The 21,928-nt window shown below is 44.3% G+C and overlaps 2 protein-coding genes across 2 annotated transcripts in view; one reads left to right on the top strand and one right to left on the bottom strand.

Annotated features, from left to right (window-relative positions):
• The window catches only part of LOC146638476 (connector enhancer of kinase suppressor of ras 2), a 69,625-nt gene extending 58,908 nt beyond the window's left edge, over positions 1-10,717 (bottom strand). Inside the window, exon 1 of the mRNA XM_085368747.1 lies at positions 10,654-10,717. Within this exon, the coding sequence (XP_085224873.1) occupies positions 10,654-10,717 (64 nt within the window). The remainder of the gene's footprint in view (positions 1-10,653) is intronic.
• A 1,879-nt stretch (positions 10,718-12,596) lies between these two features.
• hdx (highly divergent homeobox) lies at positions 12,597-20,543 on the top strand. The gene is made up of 11 exons (XM_085368745.1): positions 12,597-12,904; positions 15,429-15,590; positions 15,711-15,857; positions 16,125-17,282; positions 17,361-17,417; positions 17,525-17,671; positions 18,316-18,514; positions 18,604-18,683; positions 19,631-19,723; positions 19,888-20,010; positions 20,093-20,543. The coding sequence occupies exons 2-11, from the start codon at positions 15,525-15,527 to the stop codon at positions 20,351-20,353; spliced, it is 2,331 nt and encodes a 776-aa protein (XP_085224871.1). The 5' UTR covers positions 12,597-12,904; positions 15,429-15,524; the 3' UTR covers positions 20,354-20,543.
• The last annotated feature ends 1,385 nt before the right edge of the window (positions 20,544-21,928 follow it).

Raw genomic sequence — 21,928 nt, 5'->3', positions numbered from 1 at the left:
GCCCGTGGCATTGTGTTTTGGCCCACAATGACAGCAGATATTGAGCAAGAAACAGCTGCGTGTCCAGTGCGCAACAGCACAAGGCCACATCAACAGAAAGAGCCGTTAAAGCTACATCCAGTGCCGGACCTACCCTGGTCAACCGTCGCCGCCGACATCTTCGAGTGGAACGGACAACATCACCTGGTTGTAGTCGACTCTTACTCAGGTTGGTTCGAAGTAGACCTGCTTCCAGACCTAACCGCCAACACTGTCATCACAAAGCTCAAAAGACACTTTTCTGTCCATGGCAGCCCGCACAAAGTAATATCAGACAACGGCACTCAGTTCACCAGCCAACGCTTTGCAGACTTTGCTTCAGCATGGGACTTTGTTCATGTGACAAGTAGCCCAGAATACCCGCAGGCCAATGGATTGGCTGAACGTGCGGTTCGCAGTGCAAAGCAGTTGATGGAAAGATCAAAGAGAGATGGAACGGATGTCTTCCTTAACCTACTCAATCTCCGCAACGTGCCACGAGACAACACATTAGGTTCCCCAGCTGAAAGGCTGATGTCAAGACAGACGCGCACGACCCTACCCGTGTGTAGACGTCTGCTCGTTCCCAGCCCCAAAAGCAACAGAACAGTTAAAACAAACCTACTTCACAAGCGCCAGGCACAAAAGAGATACTATGACAAGTCCAGCAGACCCCTCCGCCCCCTCATGCCAGGTGAGGTTGTGCGGATGCAAACGCGTCAAGGACATGACTCCTTAGGAACCATCAAGGAAGCCCGCGAAGAGCCCAGATCGTACATCGTCCAGTCAGGAGCTGGAGAGTACAGGCGAAACCGCAGACATATCCTCCCAGTCTCTGAACCGCCACCACCACATGGAGATTCCCGTGATGATTACACCGCAGCCCAACCACCTACCACTGACTCCCCACAGCACATTCAAGAACCCGTGACACAAACCGACGAACAAACACATAGCCACACGCAACACTTCACACAAGCCCCAGTCCAGTCCCCCTGTCGCCCGGCACGTGATGCTTACATCACACGATCTGGGAGGGTCTGCAAACCAAACCCCAAGTATGAACACTAAGGCGTAAGAGATGGACAGTAACACAAACAAAAAAAAAAAAAAAAACAAGAAAAAAAAAAGTGGACAGTACAAGTGATGTGATGTCAGCAAAGTTAAATGCTCTCCGTGTCCTTACCAATGACACAGTTCAAGGTGTGAAGTAATTTGTTAATGTTTAGGCTAGAATGTTATGATATGGACATGTTGTTAACGTGTTATTGCTAAAGGTGTTGTTAGCAGTTTATACAGCCATAAGCTAAAGAGAGGGGATGTAGAACATCTGACCAATGTTGTTCATTAATGCTGCTTTAATATACCTGTTCCGTATTAGTATGCTGCGCATGCACGCAGTGAGACGGGAAGCAAGAGGAGGGGACCCGCCCCCTGGAATGGAATGACTAACGTGTAATGGTTGCTTTGTTTCGAAGTAAATGATGCTCGATGATATTCACGAACCCTGAGTCATTATTGAACGACAAACAAGGGTGGAAGAAAGAGTTTTAGGCACTTAAGATTATCTCTGTCCGGGATTACACGAAGAAGGAGAAGACACCGAGACAGCCTAAATCCACACAAGACGCTTGGACACTCTCCCTGCCAAGTATCCCAAAAAACTCTCAACCTAATGGAATAATTGCGTAAATCAATTTTTGATTAGATTTGTTTTTTTATTCTGGACTAATCGATAAATAAATTTTTTTAAAGCCAACTCATTGTGCTTGAAGTGCATAAGGATTATAATCACAGTACTGTAAATTATATGGAGATGTGATGAATGAAGAATCAGAGGTCCAGGCTGACTAAGAGCGCCTCCTGGGGAAAACCACCTACTATACCATAGCTATAGTATTTCCCACCTCTGCAACACACACACATTTAGATGCAAAGAGATTATGCACACACATTGTAAGGAGATTTTTTTTTTTCAAATATATGCACTTACACACGCTCGCACTCGCATATGCATTAAAACGCACGCATACATCCACAGAGTGACACACAGCTGCTAGCCAATCAGATGAGCCAGAATGCTTTCCCCCCCTAGAGGACAAACAGCTGATCCGGGTTCATCTGCCGAGTTCATGTGCCAGCTGGAAATAGCACATGGCGCACAAACGCTGCCACGAACAAGCGCTATAAGAGACGAGCTTTCTCAGCACCATAACCTCACCACATCGTTAATGATATTAAAATGTTGTATACTCAGATGACACAACTGCGCCACAGCGAGTGTGTGAGATGCAGTCACTGCATCCTCAGACAGTTTGCAGTGTTCAGAAAATATGAAAACTGACCTCACTCTCCTGTGCAGGACAAACAAGCCCAACCGAAATACACAAAAAGCAATTTTGAATGTGAAATGTCTTTCATAGTCATAAGCTTGTTCTCGTACCCTCTGGGAAATATTCTAAGGAATAAGATGTTTTATCATAGCTTATTTGTAATTATTCTCCAGTGGGCTCAGGCCACTCAGTGTCTTTCCAGTAACTGTTGTTTATTTGCCCGACACAGTTCAGGAACTGTAGTTGCTGAGTCTCAGCATCGCTCGTAACGTCTCTGATTTCTGCACCTCAGATGACATCTGGTAACAGAAATGTGTCAACTGTCAACAGTGTGACTTCTCAGACAGTTTTGATCGATAGTATTTTTTTCTTTTCAAATCAAGGCTACTGCCTGCAGCCTGACATAAAATGACATCCCGAGTATTCACAACAGCATAAATTCTCCCGTGAAAGGTTGTGAACTAGAGTCTGAGCAGCGCTTCTCACTTCTGGATGATCAGACTTAGAAGGTTTTTTTTTTAAATGAATTATTACTGAACTACAAGAGGAGACAGGACAGGAAATATTGGTAGTATTACAGTAGTTTTGCATGTATGCTATTCATGTATATTACTAGTACTGGACTCTTTGTAACCATTAAAACCCTGAGGTGTGGCATTCTTCAGAGCAGAAAATCAGCACCTCTATGGCGTCTTTTATTTAATCCACTGCTCTCTGTCATGGTCTTGCTAAAATCTTTATCCACTTTTCAGCACAAATTGCTGATTGCTGTCAGTTCCAGCAGGGTTTTCTTGGATATGTTGCCTGGATTAAATCCCCCGACAACATTTCAGCAGGATTCTATTGTCCTCTTTATCATTTAATAGCGTCCATTTTTTGTTTTTGAGCCATTCTTTGGTGGATTTGTCCATGTTTTTAAAACTGTTATCCTAAAAAATCCTGCCAAACACATCTACTGTTAAAGAGGCCAACCATCTTTGATTTGCCTTTACAAAGCACATACAGATGCCTGCTCTTTGCCTGTTTGTTCACAACAATATGCAAAATATGGGTTTGGTTCCTGACCCAACTGCTAACCTTCACATTGACACAGGAGTCAGGAGAGCAAGCTGCACATCCTGTGGTGAAATTTGCATTAAAAGGGTCGCTCCTTGGCCGCTCCCAAATTCGCAGTTGCTTCAAACGACTTTCTTTAAAGTGTAATTATTTCAAATACTTCTGAGATTTTTTTAAAATCCTTTCCCAGACTCATAAGCATCCACAGCTTTTTCTCCAAAGACTTTTTAATTCTTGGCATGATGACACGGCACAGACATCAATAGCAAAGAGAAGACCAAACCCAAGATCTCAGGGCTAATTAAGACAGGTTCCAGCGGTCACTCAAAATGCTAATTTTCTGTTATGTTTGAGTATATTACCATTATCAGCAGACACTGCTTCAAAAGGTGTCTGCTTGGCAGCTTGTGTAAATATTTTTCTCTGTACTTGTTTTTTTTTTATGCTGTGTTGCCTGCAAGGCCATTTTCTCTTTTCTCTCTTTTAGACGTGCAGTACTCAAAACATTCAGCTGGAAGAGAATATGCAGTCCGACAGGGAGAGATATAGATTTTAGTAATATGACTGTAGGTTCTGAATAGTTTTAATTTTTATTCTTAAAATTACTGTGAGATTAACTGATTGACACATTTGTCTATTGTTTTTAAAATATGAATGTAGCAAGCGCAGTTATGTTTTTATAACCTCAAGTCAAAGGCCCTGTGTTGTTTGTGCGTTAAATAGATCCCTATAGGAAACACTAAGGCAGCGGTGGGCAACTCCAGGCCTCGAGGGCCGGTGTCCCTGCAGGTTTTAGATGTGTTTTTGAACCAACACAGCTGATTTAAATGGCTAAATTAGCTCCTCAACATGTCCTGAAGTTCTCCAGAGGCCTGGTAACACACTAATCATGTGATTCAGGTGTGTTGACCAAAGGTGAGATCTAAAACCTGCAGGACACCGGCCCTCGGGGCCTGGAATTGCCCACCCCTGCACTAAGGGATCCCTTGATCCTGACCATCCCTGAATCCCAGAGTGCTAAGCCTTGAGCAAGCATCTCATGTTGACAGCTTCATCCACATTTCATGCGGTTCCCTCCAATCTTTTCCTCTTTCCTGGGCAAAATAAACCCCTCCCGTTCAGAAACACAAGGGTTGCCAGGCAACCAAAGGGAGAGATAGGCCTCCGAGCAGAAGTGAGCGATCAGCAGTTGCTTCCCCTCAAGACCTTGCACTGATACTAAGCTAAGGATCGCGCACACACATTAAGCACACAAATACTAACACAGTAGCCTGTACATGCCTTCCACTATGGCTGAAAGCTTGTTGAAGAGTTCTTGTTCTTAGAGTTGAGTTTGCCTCAAATTGGAAAAAAACCAACAACTTGCGGAAAACAGGCTCCACTGCCTGGCTGTTAATGTCAGCTGAAATCAGTCAAACCTTCGTCCTTCTTTGAGACAATGTTTGGGTCAGTTTGTGGCCTGGGCTAAGAGTGGTGACAAGCACCAAAGACTCCTGTCCTGTTGCCTTACCCTCCAACTGTGAGATCCGAGCCGGAGTAAGTGCATCGGCGAGCGCAAGGAAAAGACACAGCTCTCACTAAAAATATTCCTACTGTGAAATATTCATCACATCATGCCAGAATATTCTTATGACTGTGGCATTTTAGCTCCCCTGTACACTTCAAGTGCACCACGGCATCTTCTCTGAGATCCAGCTTGCAGGGAGGTGCCAAGAGGCAATCTCACAGAACAGGGTCAACCAGAAAACTGCGAGGAGTTCACGGGCAGCGCTTTACTCTGAGGATCTGACCTACCTGAGAGAATGTGAAGTGACTACAGTAAGGCTGGAATAGAAAGACTGATAATATGTTAACATGAGCTTTAGTTTTACCTCACGAGCCCCAAATGTCTCTGTTCTAACCCATTTACATTTGAGCTGCAACTTTACATAAAATCTGGATTAATTTACTGTCTGCAAAGGACATCGGGGTGCTTGGGGGAGGCAATCATAGCAGGTAATAATTTTGAGCTGATTAAAAAGGTGTATGTTAAAAATCTAACTCTACACGGCCACACAGTTAGCAGCGAGAGCAGGGGAACGAGCCATTTAGCTGCTACCAAGAAGCTGGTGGAGAACAAAACAGAGCTAAAATAAGAGTCGCTGTTTGACATTTATTTTAGTGCCCGGATACTTTCTAACTTTATGATCATAGACTCCAATCCAGTCCACCAGACAGCTTTAGAAGATGTGAATTAGAGATCGAACTTTTAACTGTATTTTAACAGGTTTTACAGCTTTTCCTACAGATAAAGACCTCCACCTCTATTCCCAGTCATACTACACCAAAGTACAAGGATATTTTCTCTCAGTTAATGAAAACTTTATATTCAAAATTTACCATTACGGGACAGTCTGAGCAATAAACTACCAGAGCATTTTCTGTAACTGTACAAGTTTATGTACTTTCATTGGTGTATGGCACATGATGTGAAATGAGTTTGACATATCTGCTCTAGCCTGTTACATTACAACAGCATCCTGGCTGGCTTTCTAAATTATTGGATTCAAGCATTTATATTCCAATGAGTCTGTGATTGCCAAAGAAACCTACAACTTTATACTGTAAAAACTGTAACTGCGGTTAAGTTTTTTTTTTTTTTTACCTCACAGGCATTAACAGCAATCAAATGGTTTTTGCGCAAAGAATGAAGAAAACTGAATGTAGTTTCACAGCAAGCTGTTAGTGTGCACCATAAAGGATTTTATAGTGCACATTTGCTGGCTTAATTAGATATTTCAAGTGATCCCGTTTGTATATTATAAGACCTCATCTGAAGTCTTTGGCCCTGGGTTGAAAAACTTCATTTGATCCTAACATGTTTGGCCGTAAAACGGCAGCCCCGGAACAACAGGTGCAAAAACAATCCAGTAACGGACATGTGAACACACACACACACACACACACACACACACACACACACACACACACACACACACACACACACACACACACACACACAGGCCCCTCTGTCCGAGCAGCCGGATAGACCGGGTGCTTTGATATGATGCCCACTGCATCCCCTATTCTACACCCCGCTCTGAAACCGCTTCTCCCTTTCGCCATCATGCCCAGCATTCCCTTTTCACGCACCCTCATTTCCTCCCCCATCTTAGGCTCCTCAGCCTTTCTTTCATTTCGCTTTGGGCCTCCCGATCTCTGAATTCATGTCCCCGCGGTCTCTTCTCTCTATCTGTCCCTAACTCGAGGCAATGAAGCAGGCGGAGGGGAAACATGTGAATATGCGGCATGGGTCTACACGAGTCTGGATGTGCGCTGGGCATCTGCGTGTGCGTGTTGCTGCTTCCCCATCTTATGACATGTGCCATGTCTCCCAACATGATCAGATCTGGTTTCCATGACTACGGATGCCCCACTTTAAAGCTGCTGCTCCAGAGTTTTTGTATCCATGCCCGTGTCAGCGTGCGCGCATATCTATCTATCCTATCCTATGCTTCGCAGCATCGGTGCCCATACGTGACGCTTTCACCTCAGCATTTCTTTTGTGAATAATAGAGGACACGAGGAGTTTTCGCGTGTGTCCCCCCCCCCCCCCCCCCGCCCCATAATAAGGCACACTCTTGAATCTTTAATGCAGCTGAAACTACGACAAGCACACAGTCAGAGCCGGGGGGAAGTGTTCTGCAACACAGACTTCCTTACCATACCAGCGGGAGACGCAATCAGAAGGCACAGTATGGAATGATGCTAAACATGGTCCTTAACACTCCAGGAGACTTAATCTACCACATAACATTGAGAGGAGCTCTTTAATAAGATCACACTACTACACATTAGTGAGCTGGAATCTTCCCTCCATCTGAACACAGACTACAGTCTATAGTCACCCAAAGCAGCCTCGCGCTGAATCAAATGTGACACCCCACCATTTACATCGAGATCGTTCCAATACATTAGCGCATGCGGAGAGGTAAGAGGGATTACTGCAGGAAAAGTGAGCTGCCTTATTCATTCATTTTCCTGTCAATGTATGCATCAGCAAGCTGCCGATACCGTGTGGCTGAAAGAGGACTCAGAAACAAGCCCAGATTGGAGCGCGCCACGCTTAACGCATCCACTGCGTCTGCACACTTGGAGATGCATCATGCGCTCACACGCGCACATACATAGAGGAAAGTCCTCCGGTGTGGGTGTTTAAAATCAAAACAAATGCTGATGAGTCATCTTTCTGTGAGGCTCGCCAGTGTTCTGCCGCTGGAGTAGTCCTTCTACAGCAGCGGGAGATACAGTATGGTCTGCTATAGCTGTGTCAGGTTTTCTGGCTGGGGCTGCAGAATATCGTGTTTCCGTTCATATAAAAGGAAAGGGCTGTGGAGGAAAAGGAAAAGAAGAAGACGCCGTCCTACACAGAAGAGCAGAGCTTGTGTGGTTGTTGTTGTGCTGGTAAGGGATGGATTCCCAAAAATGTAGACGGGTATCCGCTGATTGATGCCCAAATCATCACCCACGCTCACGGATCACTTAAATGGCTCATTTTGTTCCAAGAGCTACAGCTTCTGGCTGCTTTTTGCACACTCACACAGCTGACAAAATATTCGAAGTCATGGATATTATTCTTTTTTTTTCTTTTTTTTTTACTGACTTTTCTTTCAATAGTTTTCAGACTTTTGCACGATTCTTGCACTGGTTCATAACATGTTTGAATGTGTTTGTTATTTCTCTCTTTCATCAAATGACAGTAAACACATTTTACAGGCACAGCATTTACACCATGAAAAAGGGAGATAATTTTGGCTTCTTCATGCGGGGAAAATATCAGTTTATCTTAATGTTTGTTGTCGGCACCCACGTGTTTGCTAAGTGTTTGCAAAAGCAAAGGGGGGGGGGGGGGGGTTGCTGAAGTACTTCTTCTTAAGAGAAGGTCTCAGAGTCACTGCTCTGCTAAAATGGTACAAGAGTACTTAGATCGGCGTGAGAGAGACGGGGTGCTCCCCAGCAAAGAGGCCAAATTGGAACCTACATAAACGGACAGATTAGCACTAGCTTTTCACATTTTACTTTGTTCACGCGAAAATAAGATGCCTTCCACTGGTCTGTTATAAATCCCTGCAGGGGAAAAAAACAAGGGGGAAGGAGCTTCACAAGAACAGGGATGACACTGTGAGATGCTGGCAAACATCTATGAAAACGAGCCTCCGAGCTTCATGTGAAAGAGGCCGGGATGTGGCTTGTTTTATGTGACCAAGATGAAACAGTTCTCCTTCAAAGGGTTGGATGCAAATGTGGACATATTTCTTTGCTTGTCCTTCACTGAACATAAAGTTGTTTTTTTTTATAAACAGTGCTTTAAGACGTCTAGGATTTGCATGTAACAAAACGTGAAAAATCGTGAAGCATGATCATTTGTACTCATTATCGAGCAGGTGGATTTGAATCGTGGCACTGAGTTTCTTTCCTCGTTTTTTTCTTTTCCACACTGAGAGCTTTTAAACTGCAGTGGGATGCGATGGCTTAATGACGATCACAACATGACAGTGGAAATTAGACCCACCAGCTCAACAGTTATGTTCTGTTTTTCAGGGTTTTTTTCTTGCTGATCAAATGGAACCTGGGCTACATGTGGAGAGAGGGTTTGTTTACACTGGAGAAACTGCAAATAAGGTGGACATCACTTTTTTGTTGGCACTGGCTCTGTAAAAGGGGGTAAAAGCTCTGATCACTTGCTTCTCGACATCTTGTGAGCAAATGTTTCTTTTTATTTTGTGTTCTGTTTCTGTTCTCCAAGTTGCGATATCTATTCACGATTTGGCCTGCCCCCATGTAATCTCACATAAAACAAACAAACAAACAAAAACATTAAAAGAAATCCGCTCAGCCTCTCTTAATATGCAGTGCCGAATGAGCACTCCACGGATCAGAGCATGAAGCTGGAGCTCCACTGGCTGAGGCCGAGGAGAAAGAGAGAGGTAGAGGTAGAGGGGAGCATAAAAACCTGGAACAACGTCGTAATCACTTTAATGTAACGCATCCCAAAATAATCCCTTTCCGCGTACTCAGATGGTGTGTTGGCTATACCTTGACTCTCCAACCCAAGAGATCACCGCTTGGCCGTCACACGAGGAAAGTAGTGGTCCCAAAAAGCCACACAGGGACTTGGGGATCGAGCACATCTCTACATTAAATACCGAACCTGGCCACTGCATATATAATTCAAACACACACTCGCAAAGTATCTGTTACACTCCTGTAACAGTCTGAGTCATCAAACAAGGAGCGATTAAGTCATCCTCTTAAGTAAGGGGTTGCGGACACCCTCCCTTTCCATTTCTATTGTCTGTCAATAGGCCTACCACAGTTTCTCTCACAGCTTCTGTAGATGACCATGTGTGTGAGAACACCACCTACCACCGCCACCAAAAACACACACACACACACACACACACACACACACACACACACACACACACACACACACACACACACACACACACACACACACGCACGATTAGGGATTACTCATTCATACTGTCGCTTTGAAGGGACATAACTCGTGCCAGCAAAGCGAGCAGCAGGGGGAAAAAAGCAAAAAAAAAAAAAAAAGCGAGTGTGATCGCTGCGTTTGCCTTATATGGCAGGCGGCATTGCGCTGTCCACGGTGCTGAAACGGGCTGGCGTGAGCCACTGGAGGGGGCGGGGGCGGGTGCATGCAGCTAACTACATTAATCACACACGCACGGTTGGCACGCGCACACATGCACGGCGAGAGGTGACATGGGTTTGATAAGGGCATGTGCCAGTGAGCGGAGATGACATATCTTCAGCATTCATTGATGAGAGAGATGCCGCCGCCGCTGCCATATATGGCTGGGCTTGCAGGAGATGCGCTCTCAAGCAAGCCAGATGACAGAAGCCTGAAGTCCCCGCTTCTTAATGGGGGGGGGGGGGGGGGGGGGGGGGGGGGGGGAATCCATGCTCGAACGCATTTCGGTCCACTTTAGTGACTTTAATCAGTCTCCGAGTGGTCTGGCGCAGGGTACAGGTTTGGACAAGGAGAACACACATGCACAGAGCGTGGCCCTCTGCTACTCATCACCACCACCATCATCATCACCATCCTCATCATCATTATCGTTATCGTCGGTCTAACCACAAGCAGCATGAAAACGTTAGAGCATGGTGCAACAGGGAGAAAAAAAGAAAGAGAAAAGGGGGATGGGGGAGATGGTGGTGGGGTATCCAACATTACCTTTCATCCAGTCCAGCACCTGCTTTGGTGTCCATTTACTTATAGGTTCCATAACCAAAGCCATGGTGTCACAGTCTATCCGAGATGAACGGCGCACAGCTCAATGCGGGCGACATAAAACGACTTGTCAGTCACATCTGGAAACACGGAGCGGAGTGGCTAAATCTGAGGGGAAACCAGACGTGGTCGGGTTTATTCTCTCCATCGGAGCATGGCCGCCTGCAGAAAACGGTGAACTGGATGCGGTGGTGCAATCCACACGCGCACACACGGACACGCACACACACGCTTTTCTCCTCTTCTCTCTTCGCTTCTCCCTCTCCCTCCCTCCTCTCGTTCCCTCGCTCTCTCACTCTCTCGCTCTCTTTCTCGTGCCTTCCCGCCAGCCAGCAGCCCCGCGCTCTGTGAGAAGTGGATTCGGTGGGCGCACAGGGGATGGAGCGACCCCTCCCCTCCCTTCCTTCTCCTCTCCTCTTTTTTCCCCCTCCAGCCCGCCTCGCTGCAGCATCACTAGGGCCACCACTCATAATACAGACCAGGGAATGGTGCAACGCACACCATATAGGGAGGATCTCTCTCGGTCTCCCTCCCTCCTTGCCTTACATACACATGTACATATACACAATGTGGGAGGGGTGTCTGGGGGTTGGGGTAATGCAAACAGTAAATAAACAGCAGACTATGTAGCAGCAACACCCTGATAAATAATATATGAAATGCAGTAGGTTCTACTGAATACAAGAGACGGTATAAGTAGGGCACTTGTGGAAATTTTCAGAAATGATCATTAATTATGTTTTTTTTTCTTCCCAGCAAAGAAAGAATTCGTCAGCGCTGCTTTGCAATACCACGTCTGCGCGTCAGCAGCTCGTGCCGCATCACATGGCAAGCAGGTGTAAGATTTTTCTTCTTCTCCTCCTCCTTTTTTTAAAGTTCAGTCTGTGAGGAAATCAGCATCAACTTTGTCAGGCGTTGCTGCTCGCTGTGTGGACCCTAGCTGGGAGGAACAGCGCCCCCTGCTGCGTACCTGGGAACCAGGTGACGTCATGGATTACAGCAGCGCCCGCTTCCACACACATCCACACCACCAACTTCCACTCACGATAGATACCGTTTCAGGTCATCGTTTAGGAATGAGAGACATCTTTATTGAGAGAATTAATTAATTAATTCGGCAGAATTAAAAAAAAATTAGCAACAGTACAAAGTGCTTACGTGACCCTTCTTAGTGGCAGTTTATATTAATAATGACTCTAGAAGTCATCTAAATTAAAACGAGATTCAATTATTGTTTTATAATATTTGCAATTGACAGGCAAGTCTTTGTTTCATTGTCATAGATTCAAAGTAAAACAAACATCAAATATCAGTTTCTCATACAGAAAAATCTCTATTATAGAGGTATCTTACAATAAAAGCACCTTGAGGTGACTGCTGCTGTGATTCGTTTATGTCCAAAAATGGTAATTGAATAGAAATCAGCACCTATTTTTTTATAGCACCGAGTCTCCGTGTTGATTGTTAGTGTTACCTATAAACTCCTTGGCTGTAACAGGTACTGAAAATCAGCTACGTTGTGGACCTTGCTGAGAGTGCATCCAAACTTATGTTAGATGAGGTGCTTAAACTTTATTACTATAAACAGTAATTCAGTTCACATATATATGTTTTGTATCTTCATTATCATAACAAATTCATATAATGAAAACATATGTGCATATTTACACCATCTTAAAGTTTTATAAGTGTAGATTTTACATCTCCAAAAGCAAATTCTAATATTCAGCGAAACGTATAATAACTCATGAAGACCTTAGCCAGAACTCTAAACACATCTGCAATCAAACAAAGTGTGCGTGGGGGGGTTGTTGTGTTATTTTTTTGCAGCCTGTAGTGAAACAGTTCCTCCTTGTGCAGTGCTGTAGAGGGCAGTTTAAGTAAGAGATATCCAGGTGAAGAGAAAACGAGGCATTCCCCACCCAAACTTTCCACTGCTTCCATGTCTGTGACCTCCTCCTTCCAGCAGTCCTGTGAACAAAGTCAATGGTGGGCGGGACTACGGTGCTCAGTTTTCAGCCTGTTCCGAACGTGACAGCGATGATCTCGAGCTCCCATTGGCTCCTGTCTGCAAATACGTCACAATCATGATTAGAATTGATGATCGGACGTTCTGATTTCATTGTCTAGCAAAGGGGACTGGTGAAGAAATCTGCTGAATTTGAGCGTTCGTCTGATTTTAACATCAAAAATGGTATGTAGGGACGTGATTTTTCCTTTTTGCTTCAGGGTACCCCAGAACGCTTTGTAGCCTGGCATCCGCTCGAAGCCAGGGTCAGTGAGAATGATCCTGCCGCGGTCGGGAAATCACAGATTTGAAGGAAAAGTTTAGCTGCAGCTATCCATTGGGAGAGCTATGCTAATGCTAGCTAACGTTGGCTGGCTCAGACATGGCCGCTCGGGCCTGCAAGCTAACGTAGGCTGTCTGTGTTGCCATTGTGACAAAGCGGTTCTTACCCGGTCAGTTTACTGTGCGGGTTTTCGACCGTAAAGTTATGGCACGAGCCTCCCGTGCGGTAAATCCGCGCCGGAATCCGCCGTTTCCTGACGTGCCCACAATTTGTTTGCTAATTCTCTCCTTAATGTTTCCATATTGACTGTAGCCATGCGCAGTCAGCCTTTCAAAATAAACCTGCCGCCTGCTTATTGGTCGCACAACATTCCCGTATGTGACTTTTGTTTCAAACAAAACATTTCCCAGCTCTGCTTTAAAACTTGTTCGCCTTTGTTTTCCCAGCTCTGTGAAAGTCCGCGTGGGTTTTTTTTACGCTAATTTGGCTACCGCTGTTTTCTTCCTCACGACCCCGTCCTAACGCAGGACAGCACTGCTACGAAACTTGCACACATTTAAAAGTCTCACATTTAACTCAGCCATGTTAATAAATCAGTTTGTAACAAATGGACAAGGTTACCTGTGTGCCACTTCATTACTCATGACGGTGTGTACAATTAAATTGAAGGCTGAATGGCTCTAACAATTACCAGGAGTTTCAACAGGACCATTTGTTTTGTTTTTGCCAAAAGTCAGGCATAACGTTATCATTTATAAGTATGTAATTATGAATTTTGGATTTATTAAAGTACTCTTAGTGGTTTTCATTTGATAAAACAAGTACTTGTTTTGATTAGTATTTTGAGTATTTTAACTGCACTAAAATTACGCAGCTGCTCAAATGACTGAATACTGTTATGCTATTATAGTACTGGACTATTATAACTTTTATGCCCTGTGCCCTCTTTCCTTTGCATTCTGCTTTCAAGGAGCCAGACCGTCTTTTAATTTTGCAGTTATCCGAGAAATAGTTCTGCAAGATTTTCAATGTTTTTCTTTTGAAATTGTTTATTTTTTTCACTCTTTTCCAATCCAGTTGGTGCACCTGAGCATTTTCAGAGAGATGCTGTTTTTGTTTGTTTGTTTGGTTGTTTAAACCACTTGACTATGACTCATTCAAGCATAAAAAAGGCTCTTAACTCAATGGATGAACCGGTTTCATATCTACACATAACAATTTAGCAAAGAACTGTTTTTAAATTGTTAAAATGTTATTTGTTACTAGCAGTCTGTTGCAGAATCACATAATTTGTTGTCATTTCTTTAATTTAATTCACAAAAAAATCCCAAACATAACAGAGTTTGACAGGTGATTGCTAACGAGAGGTTAGTTGACAACTTGGCATATCTTGGTGTGGTGTGCAGTGTATCCAAAAAACAAAAACAAATGTGAGGAAATTGGACAAGTAGAGGTTGAAAAAAATGATGAAAAAGCCTAACACAGGACCTGTGAAATGCATCTGACCTTCAGCTGAATCATCTGTTGTTCAGAGAAGCCTCATTAGAAATGGTCTCAGTCGTAGGTAAGGAAGGAAAACAAGGAGAAAGAGGGAGAGCAAGAACTGGACTGAAAATCAGTGGCAACAGGTCTGATGGAGTGCCAAATCCAAATTTGAAATTTCTGGTTCAGTTATGAGAGAGAGGTATGACAGCGAGGATTTATAGCCATCTGTAAAATACAATGGAGGCTCTGTCATGGTTTGGTGCTGCATTTCAGTTGGTGGTGTTGTCATGCATGGAAGCTGTCTGACTGTCAACAGCTTCATTTTTCAGTATGGCAATGATCCCAAAACAAACTGCCAATGCGATAAAAGCATACCTGGATAGAAAAACACTATCAGTCATGGATTGTCCTCCCCAGAGCCCAGACCTCAACATTATTAGAGCACTGTGGGATGGTCTTGACAGAACAGAACAAAAAGCAGCCAACAAGCAAAGAATAGGTTTGAATGCCCTTCAGGAAGCCTGGAAAACTATTCCTTAAGACTACCTGAAGAAATGACAAGAAAGTTTGGCTCAGGGAGTCCAGGCTGTGCTGAATAATGAAGGTGGTTGCACCAAGTATTGGCTTTAAAGCTGTACCTCTGTCTTTGCCTTATATACTGTATTTATATAGTTATATAAGGTGAACCATATGTGTTTCAGTTAATCACTGCACTTATTTCCTATTTTCCGAGCAAAATATAAAGAAACGAGTGGTGGCTCAAGACTTTTTTGTTACGTATATAGGTGTGTGTGTGTGATAAAAGTGATTTCATTTCTGGTTTTTTTTTTTGTCAATCCACACTGCTAAATGGAGTAATGTTTTTTTTTCCTTTTCTTTTACTATTTATACTCTTTGTTTACACTTTGCAAGAAGGTGTTGTCTGCTTTGCTTTCTCCTCAGCCACACTACCCAGCGGCACGTCGGGTACACTGAGACAAAATGGGCACAAACAAAATAGTGCAAATGTAGAAATACGGAGGTTTCGCTTTGATCTGCATGGCTGCCCCGTTCCCCTCCAGCAGTAGAATGGATGCGTGGCCACAAAGGCGTGGCCTGCAGACGGTGAGTACATCAAGAGTTTCTGTTGGTTTTAGCCAAAGAAAGAAAATTCCATAATTAAATAATTAAAATTTCCGCGAGCTGGGACTTAGTAGTAGTAATTATCTTTCCTTTTCCCCTAAGATGAACCTGCGGTCAGTATTTACGGCTGAGCAGCAGAGGATCCTGGAACGTTACTATGAGAATGGGATGACCAATCAGAGCAAGTCTTGCTTCCAGCTAATACTGCAGTGTGCTCAGGAGGCCAAATTGGACTTCAGTGTTGTCCGGGTAGGCCCATAAAATGTGCTTGTGCGTGTGAACGAGCAGTAGGGAACCCTTTGCTATGATTTATGCTCTGTTTCGTTTTTATTAAGGAATGTTCATGTAATGCCGCAGCAGGTAATCAAGGCAGTGAGTCAGATCTATACTATGCGAGCTCTTCATCTAGTGTAGAGTCATGAGTTATTGCCCTCACTTAGCAGAATTAGTTCCCCTAATGTTTTGCAGAATGCTTTTTTAAGTGATGTTACTGAGCTGATTGCTCTCTCCCTGCAGACATGGGTTGGCAACAAAAGGCGTAAGCTCGCCTCCAAGGTTCCCCAGAATGGAGGGGTGTCTCATTCCTTATCTAGTCATGGACTAGCTGGGGGAATGCTCTCCAATCACACATTGGCCGGAGGTGCTTTGTCCAATCACAGCCTAGCAGTAGGAGCGCTGCTTCCTGCTGACATGACTGCAGCGCGGAGCATCCAGAACCGCGTGCACCTTCTCCCTCCATCCTCGTCCTTCCCTTCTGTGTCGTCGACACCTTCCCCGCCCTCATCTTCCTCACCCCTAAGCAGTGGAAGCAACAACAACAATGATGTAATACTAACAGGGATCTACTCTCTGAACCCTGGCCCTCAGTCCCGACCGAGAGCCGCGGCCCCACCGCCTCAGTCAGACTCTGACCTCTCTGCGCACACATCCTCATCTCTGATGAACCAGGTGCTGCAGATCAGGAACAGTTCCTCCTCCTCCTCACCCGTCCACTCCAAGTTAGTGTCACTTTCTCAGAATCTCCCATCCCTCACTTCTGCCTCAGGGCCTTTAGTCTACACTGCAGTCAGAAAAGGCGCTTTATCCCTTGGGGAGGGGGGGGTAAGCGCAGGAGCAGGGGTAGTACCTCACAGCTGGACTAGACAATACGGTACAGCGCAAATTCGCCCTTGGTCCTCTTCCTCACAATCCCAGACTCAGCTTCAGCCCAGACCTCACTCCAACCCACAACCTCAGCCGCCTGCTCCGCAGAAAACTCGGGTCTCCTTGCCAGTTCACAACGCCGGCCCCTCCTCTGATCACACACCTCGTATTCAGCAGGTTTTCACCTTGTCAGAAAAGGGCGACAGGGACCGCCTCAGACCCGGACCAAAATCAGCTCGTAAAAGCCAGGAAACCCACAGGTCAGCACCTCTGGACACCAGTCATAACTTCTCCATTGCCATGGAAACTGGAGATGAAGAAGATGAGTGGCAAAGGGAAGAAGAGTTGGCAAATATGGCCGCTCAAACACACATCCACAGGGAGCAGACGTCAGCCAGCCCAATCGGGGCCGAAGTGTCTGTCGTGCGAGGAAACCACACACCTCCGATGACGAGCTCCAGACCCGCATTGCTTCAGGGCAGCTACTCCCTCACAGCACAGACCTCACTTACAGGGGAATCCAGCTCACAAGTAGGAGCGGTTTTATTGCTGGTACATTCGTCCCTTTAAGTGAGTTGACAGATTTAACCTGCGTGTCTTTGTGTGCAGACTGCAGTTGGTGTATCTGCTGCCCCCTGGGTTATTAGCAACTCCAGAAAGAGAACAGTAAGCGCTCTAAAGCACCACATTTATGCACGCATGTAGCATGCTGGAAATAAGTAATACAATTATAGATGCGAGACATGTAGTCAGACAGGTGTTTGTGTTTTCAGCTGCAGGATCGGACCCAGTTCAGTGATGGGGATCTTATCCAGCTAAAGCGCTACTGGGACCGAGGCATGACCAGCCTGGGCTCAGTGTGCAGGGAGAAGATCAGCGCTGCAGCAAACCAACTCAATGTAGACACTGAAATAGTCAAGGTAGCCAACTCAACAAGAAAGAAATAGCTTAATGTATTCTAGGTTTGGAAGAATCAAAAAAGAGACATGGCATTGCATACGCTACAAAACAAATGGTAAAGCTTTGGGTCTTCAGTTGTTCACTTATTTATGACATTTAGTGGAAACAGGACTATTTAACTTGTCTGAGCTCTTGAGGGCTGTTAGAAAGGAGAAAAGAACAACTTTTCTGGGTCAGGTTTTCTAACTTACTTGCACAATGTTGTGTAAAAGTCATGCTGTTATATATCAGGGCCACAGCAGGAATGCTGGTAGACTAAATATAGTCTCTAAGTCCTGACACACACACATGACCCTGTGCCATCTCACTTACAAGGATATTTATTGCAAGGAATAAAACTTTTGCCTTCAGAGTTACAGTAAATTAGGACTATCTTCAGATCACTGCAAAATAATTTCCTTGCTGCAACTGGTGCAGTTCACCATCTGACCTTGCCTTCTGACTTTGGTGATTGGATGAATCAGTGTTAGAGAATCTTGTTACAGATCAAAGAGGCAGTCCATTTGTTTAATAAGCGCACTCATAGAAAATCCGGGTATGGAAATATACCGGACACCTGCTGATACTTATCCCGGTCTCCCATTTGTTCTCACATGATTTACAGACATGGATCAGTAACAGACGGAGGAAGTACCGTCTGATGGGTATTGAAATCCCTCCACCCAAAGGTGGGCCTGCTGTATTCACAACCTCATCGCCAGGAAACCAATCGCCAGTGTCCCTCAGCCCTAACGAGGAGCGCCTCAGAACCCCTGAAATCGGAGATGACATGAACGATGGCGGCTCTGTGTGCCTGTCTGAGGGTGAGGCCGCTGATGCCGTCCGCACATTAACACATCCTGTGTACAAACCGTGCATCCCGGCATTTACGCAGTATCTATCTCAAACCTAGATGGCACCATCGATTCACAACACAGGGATGGAGAGGATGGAAACGATCTGTCCAATGCTGCTCCAATGGCCAATAATGTGGTACTTTATGAGTTCTTCTTTATATTAGAGCCTCATTAGCTTTTGTGATTTGTAGAATTCATATTAACATGTAATGATATGAGTTTAGCAATTAGGCTGAGAGTTGTCTGCTAAAACTGAAGCTAGTTTGGTTGACAGCAACTATAATTCACTGCAGTATTAAAGGGGATGCTTGGAGTGCAGTCTGTTTACCAGAAAGACTAAACCGCTAACTCCTTATAATGTGTTTCAGTACAAGCTTTAAAAATGTTGGAGATCTTAACATGCAAGTCTGTGGATGTCAACTCACTTTTAGAAACAGCCTCAGGTCTCCATTAAAGGAACTGCACATAGCAGTGGCTACATTTTTCTGAGTCTTCAAGGTTGCCACCCGGTGACTCGCAAACTTACATCACAATGTGCAATGTGCTTAGTCAGCCTTTTTTCAAAGGGGACTTTTCAACATTATAGTAGAGCTAATATTATGTTCATACATTAAGCTTTAGAGGATTTTAATTAGTACCCAGGAGAAATGTAGCAGTGTATAAAATCAAAAGCAACCTAGTGACAAATACAATGCTTACGAATACATTTCTTGACCAATCGCAGGCACATTTTTTTTATCTTAGCTTGTTGTGATTAAAGGGTCACCATGTAGCCAATAATTGTATTTATTTTTCTCTGCCTCAGCTCATTTTTCTAAATAATAGTTCTAGAGCACTGATTAAGATGACTGTTGGGTTATTAGGTTTTAAATGAATTAGTTTTAAATAATTGTAAAAGCCTTTTCATTCTCATTCTCTGGATTATTTATTGACGAGGATGATGGTGATGTATTGTTTACTTAATTGAGGAGAGGCTTCATGTAATGTGTATAAGGGTATAATTATCACCGAAACTGTTGGAAATCATTTTTCTTTGCTCGTTTCCAGAGTTTAAAGTGATTTGATGTCTGTGTTTTTTAACAGAAGATCGAAGTGATCGATGAGGACGAGGAAGCCGATGAGGATGAATTAGTGGCTTCGGACCTTGAGCAAATGCAGAACCTGCTGGAATTCAAGGTGAAAACACCCACACAGACTGTGACACATTCACAAAGCATTGCTCACGGTGCTGTAAAAGCGGCAAAGATAAAATGCACGATGGTAAATGTGCTGTAACCTGAATTAGCATTATTTTAAATTCTGAATGGATTCTTTGCCTTGTTTGGATCCTTCTGTTTCAGCATGAGGAAGTCCAGTTCTTGGAGAATGAGCTAGAGAACCAAAAACAAAAGTACCAGGATCTTGCAAGCTTCACAAAAAGCCTGCTCAGTGCTGTGAGGAACAATGACCTGGAGAGGCAGCAGGTATGTTCACAGTCTTGTTTATATGTTAAATGAGAAAAGCTTATTATCAGTGTCTAAGCTGAGTTGTGCCGTGCATGTTTAGGAACTCATGGCCAGTCTACCTCAGCCTTCAGACCAGGAATGGGACATGACCGTGGACAGAGGAGCCCAGTCTCCTGCTGAGTCAGCAGATGAATCCTCCAACCACAGTAACCCCCAGGCAGCCTGCGCGAGCTTCAGAGACCCTCAGCTGGCCCAGGCAAACGAAGTCCCGCTGGTCACCATGATCAAAGATGATACTGATGTTGCCGAGCCCTCTGCATCAGAGGAGCAAATGCAGGAAGCAGAAGCAGAACCAGAGTGACACAGACACACTTATAGAGATGTTTCCTCACTCCAAAAAGAGGCTTATTTCAAACTATAGAGACTGTAGTGTCTAACAATTACAAAAACACTCTTGGAAAAGTCACACTCCACGCCCAGTGCCTGTGGATTGACGCTTCACTTATGACTGTTGGGCTTTTTTACTGCATATCATTCGCCTTGAGAGAACAATAAATGACCTCTAACTTAACTGTGTCGTGTTTTGTTTTTCTCATGTATTACTGAGTATGAGTAGGAAATTATGTAGGAATTTAAGCTGTAAAAATACAACTTCTTAAAAACATTAACAAACTTGTAACTGCAATGATCGCAGCTGCATACACACACACTGCTACTGGAGCGCCATCACTATGAGTTCAGTTAATCAACTTCAGTGCATCCAGAATGCTGCAGTGAAAGTACTGACGGGGACTCCAAGCATACAGGCTTGAATAATCAGGCCCCATCTATCTTCATCTTATCTCACCCCAGTAGAGCACTTTGCTCTCAGGCTTTTGGCTTACTACTGGTTTCTAGGGTATTTAAAAGTAGAATGGGAGCTTCAGCTTTCAGGCCCATTTTCTGTGGACGTAACTCCCAGTTTGGAATCGGGACACAGACATCCTCTCTAATTTCAAGATTAGGCTTAAAACTTTATTTTTTTGATTAAGCTTATAGTGATGGTTGAATCAGGTGACCTCAAACCCTTCCTTAGTTACACTGCTGTAATAGTTGCAGGCTGCTCAGAGTTGGGTTGAGCCTGGTTCTGCCAGATATTTCTTCCTGTTAAAATGGAGATTTTCCTTACCACTGTCGCCAAGTGCTTCCTCAGGTTTGATTGTTAAAATACAGTTAGTCTTATTGCGAATACTGGTATTTATTAACAGATTGGCACGTAAGTTTTGACCTACTGTATCTTGACTTGTACAAGGAAGTATTAATGGCCAAATATGTACACGAATATATATTTAAATAATTAAGCTGTATTGTTTAGACTGAAGAAATGCGTGTGCCAAATCAAATAGACAAATCCACGCATGTAGTCGTTCACTACAGAAACACGGAGCATTTGTGGGTGGGAGAAAGCTGCAGAGAAAGCGGAGAGCGTTAAGCCTCTTATATGCACTTAAACCAGGGATGGAAAGGCTTATGAAACAGTGGTTTTAAAACGTACAGCTCGCACTGTTAAGATCGCTAACTTACAAATCGTTTGCGCTTTAATTTCATCATGCGTCAACAGCAAGAAAAAAGCAAAAAAAAAAAATAACTCCCTGCCTGCCACAGTCACGGTGACTAACTATTTCGGTCGCTAGCAAATAGTCCATCAACCGGATGTGTGCATGTCACACACAGCATCAGGTCCCCGCGCCACCACGTCCACTCTCCCTCCTCTCTATCTCGAGACCTGCTGCTTTGGTTTGGACGGGGGAAATCCTTAACTGAATTGCGTCATAAATACGTCAATAAAGTCCCATTCACTGACGATCAGGTACCACGGTAGCCGCCATATTCGCATCTATGGTAGGGTAGCGGTGCTTTCGGCGAGCGTGTGATCCAGTCATCAACATCGACTGTT

The sequence above is a fragment of the Diplotaxodon limnothrissa genome, linkage group LG2 (genome assembly GCF_057381915.1).
Source record: "Diplotaxodon limnothrissa isolate DT_005_m linkage group LG2, D_limnothrissa_male_GT1.1, whole genome shotgun sequence".
Classification (NCBI taxonomy): domain Eukaryota; kingdom Metazoa; phylum Chordata; class Actinopteri; order Cichliformes; family Cichlidae; genus Diplotaxodon; species Diplotaxodon limnothrissa.
This window is presented reverse-complemented; position numbering and strand designations above follow the sequence as displayed.